Source organism: Tauraco erythrolophus, chromosome 2 (assembly GCF_009769465.1).
Source record: "Tauraco erythrolophus isolate bTauEry1 chromosome 2, bTauEry1.pri, whole genome shotgun sequence".
NCBI classification, from domain to species: Eukaryota; Metazoa; Chordata; class Aves; order Musophagiformes; family Musophagidae; genus Tauraco; species Tauraco erythrolophus.
The window spans coordinates 69217505-69232846 of NC_141466.1; the positions used below are offsets into that span (position 1 = coordinate 69217505).

General features: G+C 50.0%; 1 protein-coding gene across 1 annotated transcript; it reads left to right on the plus strand.

Moving 5' to 3' along the window:
• The first annotated feature begins 1330 nt into the window (after positions 1-1330).
• LOC147529206 (gallinacin-13-like) lies at positions 1331-2666 on the plus strand. The gene is made up of 2 exons (XM_086624091.1): positions 1331-1391; positions 2545-2666. Exons 1-2 carry the CDS (start codon positions 1331-1333, stop codon positions 2664-2666), a joined length of 183 nt encoding a protein of 60 aa, XP_086480217.1.
• The last annotated feature ends 12676 nt before the right edge of the window (positions 2667-15342 follow it).

Consider the following 15342-nt stretch of genomic DNA (forward strand, 5'->3'; position numbering starts at 1 on the left):
GGGTTATGATCTTCCACCAACTGCACCAAGTAGTACTACCAGATACGCAATGCCCCAACACTTCTAGAGAGGTTCTACAGACATCCTTGCAACCATCCCTCCTGCAGACAGCATTACAGACCCATTTTCTTTGCCCAGGTTGTGTGCGGCCAGTTTGCACGACACTCTGTTTAAATACTCAGTGTCCTGTGACCCGAAGTCCAGCTGGTGAAGGGCCCCTTATCTGCACTGTTTGATGAAGGTGATGCTCGTTCTGTTCAAGCAGCCTGAAGGCCATCATCAGTTTCACATTTTCCAGCAGTACCTGGCACCCAGCCTGCAAATAAAAAGCTATCAAGGTGACTTACAAAGGGAAAATGCAAGACTTGGTGATGCCCTCTGCCACCATCATTGCCGTAAAAAGGAACTTTTGTAAAGTTTCTATTTCTTCTTCCTCTATTGGTTGGGGGAGATTTCTGCTCATTATTTACTTTGTGTTGTTTTCCCAAGCTGAAACTCTACTGATTTCCTGGAACGGACCTGGAGAACTAGTACAAACCAGAGAGCCTGCCAGCATTCTTGGGAGAGCTGTAATACATAAGCTTTCCTAAAGCTCCTGCTCCTGATAATTACAGGGAGTTATGCCAGCTTTCCCGTTTAATAAATACACAAATGAATAAGATGTTAAATTGCCATTTTTCCTGATAGTTGTAAACAAAACCTTGGCAAACAATCTCTGTGCAGCCTAGAAGTTGGGAAATACAAACAGACCTTTGATTTTTAAAGATCTCATGATTTTCAAGCCAACTGTGTGTGTCGGGGAGTGCTGAGGAGGAGTCTCCGGATTTTTACACTTGACTGTGTCAGTGTTAAACACAGAGACTGGGAGCCTGAAATAAAATAAAAGAACACAAACTTTGATACTGCAAACACTTGGATGGGAGTTTGACACCACATGCTTGAGCCTACAAACACAACAAGAGCCAAACTCGGTCAGCCCCAACATCCTGTCTCCAGCAGCAACCAGTAGCAGACTCCCCAGAGCTCAGTGCAGTTTGTTGACGAAACCCTGTTGTTGGGTGGTTTTTTGCTTTTTTTTTCTTTTTCTTTTCTTTTTTTTCCTTTTTTTTCTTTTTTCTTTTCTTTCTGTAACATGCTATGTCCAAGAGCGGGCATATCCCTGTGCAACTGTTTGCTGTCATGTTGAAATGTATCTGAGATTGACAAAGTTCCCTCTGCTCCAGAAGCGTTACACAACCCCCAGGCATTATAAATCCAGGATTCCCCTCTTCTCCATCTCTTTACGGCCCTTCACTTCTCCGCGTGGTGGAACCTCCACCCACATTCAGCCATGCGGATCTTCCAGCTGCTCTTTGCAGTCATTGCCATTCTCCTTCTCCAGGACGTTCCCGGTAAGGACAAAATTTTCACAGGGTTTTCTGCAGGACTGTGGAGAGAGAAAAGACAGGTTCCTACCTTGAAGTAGAAAAGGACAAGACAAAGCCCTCAAGTCAAATCAAGTCAAGGCTGACCTGACTTTTGCTTCCAAGGAACAAATTTCTTCTGAAATGGTCTCCATGAAGTTCCTGGATGCAGGTATCTCAGGTTCATAGACTATATGTCCCCTCCTCTCCATCCCTTCAAAACCCACCCAGAAGTGCTGAACCTAAGACAGAAGCCTGAGCTCTGCTCCTGACCAAGATACAAGCCTCATCCTTCACAAAACAAGGAGAACCCCATGAAATCAAAAAGCATCTTCCAGAGGAAAAAGTGGGGGGAAATACTGCTAGTTTTATTTCTTTGTCTGTCTGTTTTCTCCTGGGATTCTGTTTTAATAGAAAAATCTTCCTTGGCTGGGCTTTTTCACTGGTTGCTTGTATATATATATGTTAGGAATTCAGGTTTTTTCAACTGTGAGGCCACTGTGGTGTTACTAAGACTATGGTGGTAGAACTTTAACAGAAAACAAACCTGATAATCAACTCGCTCAGCCTGTTTATGCTCTCATTTGGTTAACTTAAGTCCCAGGGATAAAGGGAGGAGAGAGAAGGGTTTGCCCACTCCACTGACGGTGGAGGGAACAGTGTATCCCTCCAGAAATCCAAAACTTGGTGTTCCTGCTGTTTGTAAGGACAGCACATACTTTTCTTTATCAAACGGGAAGATTTAAAAAACCCAAACAAACAAAAAACCTGAAACACCAAGAAACCAACAACCACAAAAAAAAAAAAAACAACAAAAAAACCCAATAGATAAAACACCAGTTCCAAAAAGACACTTCTCCAACTTCTGATGTTGCCCAAGGGATCCATCTCCCCTAACTCATCTAACCTCACTTAGCCAACCCAAAACTGGCCATCTCACCTAGGTCTGTTTTTAAGAGACTTCCAGTGCTTGCTGAAGGGAGGTCCTCCTCCCAAGCACACCTGACCTTCACCATGAAGCCAGCTGAATTTCCTCGTTGCCAATTGTAACCGTTTCATTGCTCAGCCAGAGACACCAGTGGGGTTCTGGATGAGTTCCCGGGTGCCTTAAGAAGGTCTCCCATCTCCTTTTCTCTTGCAGCAAGAGGCCTTTCGGACAGCCAGAACTGCAGAAGCAACCATGGCCGCTGCCGGAGGCTTTGCTTCCACATGGAGCGCTGGGAAGGGAGCTGCAGCAACGGCCGCCTGCGATGCTGCCGATGAGAGCGGTCATGCTGGGATGGACCCTGGCACCCCAGGAGAGCCAGCCCAGTGACCCTGCAGACACAACTGCATGTAGGATCTGCTCTCGGACACCTCCATGTCTACACGTGCAGCTCGGTTTGTCCATCACCAATAAACCTATTGGTTTTAGACATTCTTCTGGGTCCAGAGTGAAGCCATGTTTCCCCCTGAGATGGACCATCCTGCCTAACACCTGTGGTTTGATGAACTTACCCATATTTAGAGCCACTTGAGATGCACTGGGGTAACCAAAACATCTGCAGAAAGCTGGCAGATGTGGCACAGGACCAAGGAGACAACTGCCAGAGAGGGATCTGCTGGGCTTGTCCGACCAGTTATGATACCTCTCTTCTAGCCCATACCTCTACCTCTGTCTCTGTCACAGCCTTTATCAATCTCTACCTCTTCCTCAGTCCATCTACAGAAGACCACAGCAGGGTCCATCCTCTTCAAGGAGATGGATCCAAGACAGAGGTATGATTTGTCCTCCAGAAGCGCCTCTGCCTCCCCAGTAACAACAATAAGACGAAGGGAAGGGGAAGGGGTAAGAGGAAAGGAAAAAGTTTCCACCTCTATACTCGATGCCTTCATAGAAACTGCCTGGCAGGAAGACCATCTGGCCTGTGCTGTCCCCTGAGCCATGCCAAGGTCGTGTTTGGACCAGCTGGAGGAGACCAAAAGCCTGAGGGCAGTTTCTCCCATGCCTCACCCATGCAAGGTGTTCTGGGAGGTGAAAGACATAAACTCTTGCATTTCAGACCACACCCCAGCATCAGCTGAGGGGCATCACAGACTCATTTCCTGGATATGCTGATGTACTGGGTGAAATATGAGTGAGAATGGGCTAAGGCCAAGTTCATTTACACCAGCTACTCATCAAGGAGCAAATGTTGTCAACTGTAGTGCTAAGAAGGAAGGCGAATTGCCTGCCACAATGTGCTCTGGAGCAGGACTCCAGGAGCAGATCCTCACCTAGGAAAGGAGGTGAGGTGAAGTGAGCAAGAATAGAGAAGTCCTGTAGGCACAAGGAGAGAGAGGGCATGAAGGGATGTTAAAGTTTCCTCAAGAGAAAAGCTGGAAGGTTCATCTCTGGAAAACACCCAGCGTAGTATCTGAGACATGATTCCCACCCAAAAGCTTCCTTGAACTGCAAAACCCCCAGCTACATGCCTGGCTTTAACCTAAACCCATTCCGCTATCATCTACCTCAGAGGGACCAGTTTTGTCCTGGAGGAAACAGAAGGAAACCAGCGACTCAACTGTGCCGGTTGACACTCAGTGGAGATCTGTCCCATCTCTGTCTGTACCCTGAGCAGAGAGAGATTCCTCCACTCCTGTCACCATGGATTAAACCAGTGAGGGACCGGGCTCCCATGTTCTCCCAGGCTGAGGATACCCCAGTCCTTGCCCCTCTCTCTCTGCAGGCTGCCAACACAGCGGCAGTGCCTTCATGCAGTCCCCTCTCCTGGATGCTGCTCTTCTCCGTTGAGTGACGGTCCGTCTCCTCAGGGCCTTGGAAAGCTCAGCCAGAGGTTAGCAGCCACTCTGGCTCGTTCGAGCCACCAGTCCCATTGAGCAGATAAGGCTCCCCTTGATAATGAGACCTGCCAGAAACGAGCCTCCAGTTTTTCCACCTTTTTGAAGTCTAGCTGGTGAAATTTTGCAGAACTTTGTCTTTTTGCCAAAGTAACCAACTTCCAGCTCCAGCCTTCGTCTTCCCTCCTTTTCCCGACCTCCTCCCCCACCTCCTCCACCACCGCCTTCCCTCTTCCTCCTCGCTCCTCCATGCGCAGCCTCTCCGTGGGGCTGATAGGGATGCTGGGGCGGGGGGATGACGAGGGGGTGATGTCATCTGTTTTTCGGCCCTGCAGAGGAGCAGGGGCTGCTGGAGGAGGTGAGGATGAGACACGTCTGCCTCGACCCAGCCTGGCGCCGGGAGCAACTGGGAGCCTTCCTTTCGCAGCCGCCTTATCAGGGGCAGGATGACATCTCAGGGACGAGCTGCCGGGGTTGGGAGGGAAAGGAGGTGGGAAGCCCCTGAATGTGAGCCTTGTGAGAAGCATGCACGCCTGGGTGTGCACGCGGATATATGTGTGTGTGCTCAGTTGGCAGGAGCTGCAGAGGGAAATTGCTCTCCCAGCAGGATGGAGACAGATATCAGCCTCCGCTGAGAAGAAAGCACCTCTGTGCCACAGCCCAGCCAGAGTTCAGGGCGATGCTGTCACCCAGCTTTGCTCTTGCTAAGGCTTGGGAGAGTTTAACCTTTCAAATCCCGGGCAGGCAACCTGGAAAATCCTGCCTGACCATCTGCAAAGGATTAAAAGATCTCCCTTGCCACTGAAGGAGGAAGCAAGGGAAGAGGGAGGTGAATCCATGTGCCCCTTACTCAAATCTTGAGATCAGGAGTGATCCCAAGCTGTGCTGGCTACAAATTTACCATGGAAATGGTTTTGAGATGGAGCATTGGTCCTCCTCTAAATGTTTCTGGCAGTTTTCTCCCAATTTTGAATGGAAAACCTTCGTTCTCCATAAAACAGCAGTTACCCCTAACACCACCCCCTCTTTTCTTCTTTTCCCCAGAAACACAGCTTGATGAGAAAGAATGAAATATTTTTGGCTAAACCCGGACTATCTCCTACAACACAGCTCTCGGGAGGGAAAAGCCTTGTGGGACACGGGATCTGCAGCCCTAGAGAGAGACATTTCCCTACAGCAGCGGTCTTTTAATATCTTTATTTTATTATTTATTATTTATTAATGGTATAAATAGTATTTTTCCCCCACTCTGATGGATCGTCTTGCTCACACCTCACTTGGAGACCAGCGCTCTAGAGGAAAACGGGGGCTTTGGGGAGAGGAACTACAGCCCCCGAGGCACAGGGCAGAAACGTATATACTATATGAGTCATTCTCTCTCCAGCTGGAAAATTTATAAAATTGATCTTTTTCACTTGGAAAAAAATAAGATTTTCTGTAAAAATCATTCTCATCTGTTGTAATTACAGTGATAAAATAGATACTGAAAAACCAGGAGCGCTGTTAATCAGGGTCACTTTTGAGGACTCTTTCACTCCTAAGCCCTGTTTCAGAAGGGCCCCTCTCAACTCAGGCAGAGCCAAGCCCTAGCATCGAGCAAAAGTGATCTGAACATCTACAAAGCAAAGGTCTCCATCTCCTCGGCCTTCACAGCTCCCTTGAGAGCCAGAGGAACAGGCTCCATGTAGCAAGAAATTATATCTTATGAGGGTTTTCTTATCTCTGCGGATGGCGAAGGCAGCCCAGGATGACACTTCTGCCGTTGAACGAACCTCTGCCAGCAAAACCTTGGCAATTTTTTTACGTGAATAAATAAACACCCTGTTTGGACATCCCTACAAGGAGGCTAAGAAAAGATGCAGCCATTGGACTGCTCCGTGCTGACCTCGGCTGTCCACGTCAGAGCGAATGCCTGGCAGTCGGTCAACCCTGACATCCCAGAGGCTGTGTAATAAAGTACTTTTTTTTTTCTAGGCGTAAATAAATGACTTCATCCTCCTGGCGAGGTGCTCTGGGCTCTTTCGGCAGCCCCGCGGGGAAGAACGGCTGTTCTGGAGCAACGCAGCCCCCAGGGAGGGAGCACTGGAAGGTGGGGATGCTCCAAAACAAACAGGGCAATGAGCAGCTGCTGGGCTGCTCCCCAGCGCACCGGCAAAGCCACCTGCAGCCAAAAGCTTGTGGCTCTTGGTTTGGAGACACCCCAGGGATGAGAGGCAATGCAGAATTTGGGGAAAGTGCTGGGGAAAGGCTTTGCATCCCAGATAAGGGAGGGTAAAGGACCTCTTTCTCCTCTCCATCCTCCTCCCCAGGGCCATCGCTTGCAGGACCCTTTCTCAAGCCCCGTGAGCACTCAGCCCTTCCTCCAGGACCAGGTCCCTGTGCCGGGGACAGCCACGAAAGCTGTCAGGAGGCTTTATTGTCCAGATCTTCGCATCGCTATCAGCGACTCCCACACACTGGAAGTGAGATATGTGCAACAACATTTTTTCCATCGGCGAGCTTATCGCTGTTGAGAAGAGAGGAAGGGGCTGGGAGGGTGATGGGAAGGAGGGCGGGGGAAGTAGAGGAGGCACACGGGCATGAACATCCACCCATCCCATCCTTCACTCACTTCGTACTCCCCAAATCTATGAAAGAAGAAGAGGAAAAATGGGGTTTTGGAGGAATGTGTTGGCACAGCTGTTGTGTCAGACCTATAGCCTCCTGGCCGAGTAGAGATAGTCCTAAAATCCTTGGGTAAGATCCTAAAAAACTCTTCCTGAAACCATATCTCTTAATTCGCATGGGTGTATGTACAAATGGAGATACCTTCTGCAAGTATGTTGGCTGGGCTAGCAAGACCCCAAGGGGTATGACTCCTCCTTGGTGTCAGACTGATCCTTCCCAGGACCGGGGGAAGCTCCAGCCAGCAGGAAAGATATTAATACAGCAAAAAGCTCAGCTGGATCAGACACGGACAGAGCAACTGGGACCCCATCGCTATGGCTGCAGTTGTCAACTGTGCATTGTGTCTCGCTGGGTTTTTGCAGTGGTCACTTTTATCGAGCCCTGGGAAAGCAAGGTCTTGGCCCACAACCTTGTTTTGCAAAGCGTATCCCAAAATCTGGCTTTCTTATTCTTCATCTGGAGAAGACAGAGGGACGAGAAGTAAGGCATGGTTCTTCAAGGCTGGCAGTCCATCCTTAGCCTGGAGGACTTGATGCCATGGTCCCAGGGCACTAGGAAAAGGCGAGGCTTGTGCAGCTGCAGGAGATGCAGGGACAAAACCAAACCTGCAGCCAGATGATGGGAAGGCTTTAGGGAACTGCATGACTTGGTGAGCCTTCTGACAGAGGTCTGGAGTTGGTAGTATCTGAAATAGCAACACGTCTCAGTCAGGTCTGCGGGACAAGGAGCTGAGGATACAGGTGTGATTTCAGGGGGTCTCTACATTTGCTCTGAAAACCACTAGATGTATTCCAGGGTGGGCAAGTTCAAGTCTGCCATTAGCCCCTTTCCTTTCAAGTGTTGGGTTTCTGCTTGGCCCATAGAAGCTCTTTGAAGCAGCCACCTCAAATAAAATGTGGTTCCTGGGATGAAAATAAACAGATTAAATAACCTCTCCCACTAAGCCACTGCTTCCAATGAAAGCCCAAGACAAGGCTGCCCTGGTTTTGTTTCAAGGTAAGAAGTTTGGCAGTGCTATCTCAGGACCATGGGAAGGTATTTGCTCAAAGGAGCCATCTCTGAAGGCAGAGGTGAAGCTGAGGTCCACCTTGCTGGCATGTCAACAGGTTTATCTCCCCAAGGAAGACAGTTATGGATTTGCCCCACTAAGCAGTGTGATGCTCATTAAGTGCATTATGGACTCTCCGGGCTGGTGTTTCCAAGGATGGGGACAGATGACAATACAATCTTTTAATGTATGGTCCACAGATGAGGGGCAGCCCTATCTGAGCACCAGACATCTCCTGACACCAAGCATATGGAAGAGAAAACACATGGGAACACACAGCAGGGGGAAAAATGTGCGTGTTTTGTCTGTTCAGTGATGCGATTACTCCTGGTAGCTGGTGCGGGGAGGTGGCGGCTGTGCTTCTGTGGTGGATGGGAGGTTTCATCCTCAGCATCATCACTCCCAGGCTGCCTCTTCCTTGGAGAGCTGCTATCTGCTGGGAGACGATGGTCTTCAAGCACAGTTCATTAGCAGAGCCCCCTGAGGATGACTGACCGTGATGGGTTAAGCACAGGCTGGAAAAGGGTCCCTTACATTTTGTGAGCTGACACAGTGGGGGATGAAGGAAGGTCCTGCTGAGTGTAGGCAGAAGCAATTTTGGCTGGAGCTAATCCAGTTATCAGCCCCCACAACAGCCCTGTCACTCACCAGAATCACACAGTGAAAGCCTTCAAAATGCCTTCACAGAGGGGCGGAGTCATCCCACCAGCCCATGCCAGCCCCCAAGCCACCAGCTGGACCATCCTGAGATAAAACTGACTCTCGAAATATGTGTGGAGACCTGTGATTTGAGGGTGGGACAGAGATGAGTGGGTTTCTCATGGATGAGTCTGTTTGCAGCAGTAATGGTCTCATGAGGGCACTGGTCATCCTTAGATCAATAAATGAGGTTTATGATGGAAGGTGATGTTATATGGCCAAAAAATGTCATCCTATGGTGTGGGGAAGAACAAGGTGCCTTGTTTTTTGGAAATTCTCTTATCTGCACATAACATAATGCATCCATGTCCATGTTTTGCTGCTCTTGAGAACAGAAGATGTTTCTCAGATTGCCCTTTCACCATCCAGGCAACTGAAGGGCTGAAGAGTTTCCCTTACGCACCCAGAGGGTCTTCCAAACCTGGCCATCCAGCAGATAAGCAGTCCACCTGGACTGCAGAGGTGGCAGCCTGGCAGAGGTCAGAGACATCTACGATTGTTTACTTGTCCAGGTGCTCCTTGCCCATCCTTTTGCTGTTCTCTGTCTTCACAGCTTGTGGGTCACCAAAGTGGAGAGAACCTGCTCTGGAGATCTGGTATCTGCACCAGGGAAGGAGCTAATAATACGAGAGCTAAGGACCCCACTGCTGGGGTCATGCGCTAGATAATATAGGTGAAGCATGGAACAACTTGCATGCATCAAGGCACAACAGCACAAGGAACTGGACAGTAATGTATTGGACAGGTGTCAGAGGACGAACCACCATATGCGATCACAAAGAGAAAGTCAGCTCTCATGTATAGCAAAAGAGCAATCCTGTTTCCTTGAAAAGATGGTATTTTTCAAAATGCCATCCTCATGTGTCTATGCGAGCTGCCCCCAAGGGTCACATCACCCATGGCAGGGGGGTTGGAACTAGACTATCTTTAAGGCCCCTTCCAACCCAAACCATTCTATGATTCTATGAAACCTGAGCTGGCAGCTCTGCTCCCTGCACCTGGCACTGTACTTTGAGCTCAGGAGGTATCTGTGGACATCTGGGAAGTGATTGAGGAGGGACTTAGCAGACATTTCCTTTCTCCTTTCCTCTCCTTTCCTTTTCCCCACAGGGCAGTCAGTAGACAGATATGCTTGTTTTGAGAGGTGTGGGGAAGGTCTTCTGTTAGCTGGGAAAGCCCAATGTAACAGATGGCAAAGCCAAGGCACCCATGCACCATGAAGTCTTTTGGGAACCCATCCTGGGTTGGATCAGGCAACCACCCAGCAAGAGGTTACGAGGCTGCAGATCCAACCCTGCAGCACGCACAATAACCACGAGCAAACCTAGGGTTCCCTCTTCCCCCTCCATAATCAGCAGTGACACAGAGAGATGGGAGTGCCCCTGTCATTGCTTTGCCAAAATCACACCGGGCATCACTGGTTGACCCCGACGAGCCGTTCCCGGAGGCAGATGGCTCCCAAATTAACATTCAAACATGCACTGAAATCATTTGCACAAGCTGTAGGAGGAACAGAGAGGAGGGTTCCCCTGATGGTTAATCCTCCTTGAGAAATCCCAGGACTAAACCAGACCTTTTTTTACTTCTTTAGCCCTCCTGTCAACAAACACACACAGTAAAACAGCTACCAACAACATCTATTTTCAAGGAGGTGTTGCCTGTCTGGATGAGTGCATGCACTGGTCCAGAAACATCCCTGGTGCCAGATGCTCCTCCCAGTCAATGACAGAAATGCTGAATCAAAAAAAAAAAAAAAAAAAAAATCAGTGTTTTTTTTGCTAGTTTGAGTCTGCCTGAGCCAGCACCCCAGCAAACAGGAGGTAAGTAAAGGCTTGCCGTGGGAAATGACCTTATTTAAGGTTTGGCATTTGTTCAGCTTCAGGGTATAGCTTTTCCCACAGCATGTGACCGGGCACAGGGAGAGCTGGTCTCTGCTCCTGCTTCTGAATGGCTTTGCAAGCTTTCCTGCCTCAGTTTACCCATCTGTAAGATGGGGGCAAAGATAAGTCTCTCTCCCAAAGGTGAATGCTGGAGAACAGATCATGAAGACATGGAGTAATTGAGGCTGGGTGGGACCTCAGGAGATCTCTGATCCACCCTCTGCTCCAGCCAGGGTAACCGAGATCAGCTGCTTTCAGGGAAAGCTGAAGGAGGTGGCCCAGGGTGTCAAAAAACATTTATTAGATTTAAAAAAAAAATATCTTAGAATATGACTTTATAATATCTTACAATAGTAAAAGCTATCTTGGGCCATGGACTGTTAGACATCCATACTGAAGAAAGAAATTTTTAACAGGATTAAACCTCCCACAGAGACATCCTGATTTTTTTTTTCACTTGTGCAAACTGAAAAGCAAAAACATTCAGCAGGAAAACTCCTCCATATACTGTCCAAAAATAACCCCAAACCAGTCTAAAAAAGCAATTTTCCCTTCTCATCATGAAACTTTCCTTCTTGGGGGTGGTGGAGGGGATGAACCTGCTTCTCTTCCCACCTGGAGAAGATGGATTGGTGGGGGCAGCTCAAAGCCGTTCATGGGGGTCTCCCCGGGGTGAGCCCCCCTGGGCTGGCTCCCCGTCAGTTAGTCCCCAGGGTGTCCAGCCATGCTTGGAGAGACCGTGGGAGTTTGGCTACCGCTTCTCGGCTCTTATCGGCACTCATGCACAGCCTGTCACCAATCCCACTTAGCTCAGCCACCGCGCGCCCACCCCGGGGCTGGACCTGTCTCCGGGAGACCCTCGCTATCTCCAGCACCAGCTGAGACCTTGGAAGGAGCTCATGGCTTTCTGAGGGCAGAGGAGCCGCCCTGGCTCCCCATCCTCTCCCATCACCCCGCTCCCCTCCAACCCCTACCACTGCCGCGTCTGGCATGGGCTTGGCTCTTTCTTGCCGACCAAAATAGCAGCAGAGACAGTTGATCCAGGCAGTGACCCAGAAACAAATTTCCATTCAGAAAAAAGTCCTTCCCACCCCTTCGGGGAGGACAACCCAGCCACCACCACCTGCTGCAGACCCCTCTCCATCTCCAGCCTTGCAGGCAAGAGATGGGGACGCGACGATGTGACTAAGGTCCCGCAGCCTGCCGGTGGCAGAGCTGGAGGCTGATGGGTTACCAAGTGCTCTCCCAAACCCAATAAAGTTCATAACAGTGTGGTTGCTGGAGTTTGGTCATGTTTTACATATGTATAGAGGAAGGGAAGCTAGTGCAAGGAGCATGCCATGCCTCAGGGGCTGGCTTCTGTTCTCACTTGTTTCCTTCTCTCTTCCAGTGACGCTACCCTTTCGGTTGACCAGCAAAGGAGGCAAACTCAGTCCTGGGTGCAGGAATTCCAAGTCCTGGAGCTGACCCAGCTTTGGGCATTGCCATTGTCATGAGCGGAGTTACCCAGACTTTCTAATTGTTGGCATCTTACCACCTAACAAGTCACGGGGGAGCCTGTCCTTCCCTCCAAAGGCTTTGTGATCAGGCCTGGAGAAGTTCAGCTAGCCTCCTTGGCCAAATGACCCCGTGCTAGTGTAATAGGGTGTTTTATGTCACTCACTTTTTATGTTGGAAAGCAAAAGAGGGGGCACTCCTTCATGTAGCCTATGCACAAACAACTCACTGAGCCAACCTTTCTTTCACTAACTAGATGAAATTTAGGATCATGGTTCTCCCTTGTCATGGTCCATCCCAGGCACCACCTTCTCATATCCCACCCTCCATGTCATGCCCATAACGTGATCACATATCCACCTCCACACCCATAGAATCACAGAATCATAGAATGGTTTGGGTTAGAAAGGACCTTGAAGATCATCTAGTTCTACCCCCTCTGCCATGGACATGGACATCTTCCACTACATCAGGTTGCTTAAAGCTTCATCCAGCCTGGTCTTGAACACCTCCAGAGATGGGGCAGCCACAACTTCTCTGGGCATCCTGTTCCAGTGTCTCACCACCCTCATGGACTGTCTCTAGCGAAGGCTTGTGGCCAAGATTTTCCTTTGTCCCCTCTTCTGCAGGCTGCCCAAGTCATGCCTGGAAATGCCAGGGGAGTTTGGCTGCCATTACCCAGTTCTTATCACCACATCATGTCCCACCCTTCACCAGAGAGATGAGGAGCCCAGGGCAAGCACAAGGAGAGGAATGTAATGCAATCTTATGGCACAGATGGAGGGATTCAGCCCAGAGACATTTCACCTCCTTTCCTTTTGGCCCATGTCCCACATTCCAGGTGTTAGAGGAACTGGTTTGGCCTTTGGTGGACACCAGCCATGTCCGGGCAAGTCAACCAGTCCCCTGTGTGCTCATAGGTTCCATCCTCAGCATCACCAGTGATGGCTCCTGGATCAGGTTGCCAAGGTGTTTCTGCTTGTGCCCATCTGCCCACATCCCTTGTCTGGCAGCGCTGGCAGGTGTGCTGCATCCCGTCTCATCACAGCAGATGCAGTCGCCCTGTAGGTCTCTTCAACCTGTGGTGTATCTGAAGGATTGACCACTTCCCTTCCAGGGTTATCATCTACCAGACCCTCACTGTTGGCAGGGTACTTTGGCAGGACACGGATAATCTCTCCTATCAAGGAGAGAATTAAAGAAGTGCCTTTGTCCACACTCTTAAATTACTAGGGCATTGCTTTTGACCCTGACCAGTGAGCACGGAGCCAAAGAAGCCATGGGCACAGTCTGGCCATCAGCACATGCCAGGGACCATTCCCAATGAGGTCTCCTGCAACGAAGAGGTCTCAGATCTGGCATGCTCCCAGCAGCCCATGGGTAGAGAAACGATTCTGAAGGGCCACTGGGTTAGGTGTCCTTCCATCGCATCCAACTGTGTCTTAGAGAGAAGATGGAAGAAGGTAAGCACCTGGATTAGGGTTTTATTCATGCAGGAGTAAGAGAAAGGCTGTGCCTTGGAGAAACTACGCAAAAGGACAAGACTTCCATGTGCCATGACTGAGACTCGCTCAAAGGTTATACCTGGTGTACAGGCCTGAGTGATCAGCAGGAAAGTGGTGGTGCCTGCAGAAATTGATCAGAAAACAGAGTTGTTATGTTCTACCACAGTTGTTGTGTTCTACCACAGTAGGGTTAAACAGCAGGACACTTGCAAAGAGAACCCTTGAAGCAAGACAGACCTGGGACATGAACACAAGCCCTCCTCTCTGATATGTTTCATCCCAGCAGGATAACAAGGTTTTGGGTTCACATCAAGTCCTGTTTTTAAGACACCCCTTCTCTAGGGCCATCTATGCACAAGGCAGTGGCTGGGTCTCACCATGATGAGAACCATGCCCCTAACAGACTAATTAGCAGAGATTCACGACAGGATGATTAAGAGCTTCCCATAGGGCTGTGCTTGGAGCCTCCTGGACAGGTGCGACCCTGCGGGTGTGTGACAACTTCCACACACAGACCTGCTGGAGCATCCCCAGCTCCCACTTTGCTGTGAGGCTGAGACCTGTTTCTCAAAACGATGAGAAGGACTTTTCTGGGCTGTCTTTGTCTCAGCAGCTTCCTCTCGTGGCAAGACGCCTGCCATTGGAGAAGCCAGGATTTTCATTTCCCTCCTACCCTCCATTATTCCTCTATATTCCTCTTCCAGGATCTTTTCCTTATCTGTCACCACCTTCCTGTTTTTCTTCCTCGCTCAGCACCCTCCAGCCTCCCTGGCTCCTGGACCATCGGCTCCTGTCGAAGTGTTTCCTTCTCCTCTGGTCGTTGTCCTTCCAGCGATAGCCCCAAGCACCCCGAGGGACTGTGGGCATCCCATGGGGCCCTGTCAGAGAGGGTGGCGGTGCTGACCCTGCACTGAAGGAAACGGTGCTGGGAGGAAACGACAGCACTGGGCTCCCAGAATATCTCCACAAAGGGCTACCCCAGGGATGCAGAGATAAGCAGAAAAAGCCTTTTTTTTTTTTTTTTTTTTTTGAGGGGGCAGGAGGAGGAGGTCAGGGCTGTTCGTCTGAGATGTTTGTGCGTCTTCTGGCATAAACACAGGTCTGGGCTTTCTCAGTGGGCGTCAGCATCCTTTTTGGAGTGGGGGCAATTGTTTATTCAGCCTCTGCTCACCTTGGGACGTGCAGCTCAGCACCATAGTGGGGAGGAAGATGCTCAATGCCACTGGAAGATGATGTTAGAAGGGCCAAGCCCTGACACAGCACTCTCCCAGGAGAGGGTCTCCCTTCTCTTTTGCTGTTCGTTGCCTCGGGTGGATGCTAGTTCAGGGTTAGTACTTTAATGCGCCTGATGCCGGAAGGACTCAGGGCTATACCGTGCTGCTCAGGTGGGACCTACAGGGACACGGTGACACAGCCGTGTCACAGCCCATTCCATGGGACAGCTGCCTGCCTCATGAGGATTACTATACACAATGTCCATCATGTATTTTGGTGGGCTAGTCTCAGGTGCCTGTGGCTCCTACAAACACCAGCACATATGATTTGTTGGCTACAAGTCCTCAGAAAGGCTGCAGGTGCTCCCTGCACTCAGACCATGCAGTGAGACCCCTCTGGGAAGACCTCACATTGTTTTGTCAGCCCTTAGACGCTGAGGTCCATCCTCTAGTGAGTGACCAGGTGCCTCAGCATGGTGAAGGCTGCAGCCAGAAGTCATCACCATCATCCCAGAGGCTCTCCATCACAGGAACCTCCTGCAGCCAAGTGATGCCCCAGGATGGGAAACAGGGACAAGGATCTGAAGAGACAGCCCCCACTGCACAGAC

Bases quoted from the DNA above. Each gene is read 5' to 3' on its own strand.
- LOC147529206 (XM_086624091.1), top strand. From the start codon at position 1,331: ATGCGGATCTTCCAGCTGCTCTTTGCAGTCATTGCCATTCTCCTTCTC. The intron at 1,392-2,544 runs GTAAGGACAAAA...TTTCTCTTGCAG, and splicing joins CCTTCTCCAGGACGTTCCCG to CAAGAGGCCTTTCGGACAGC.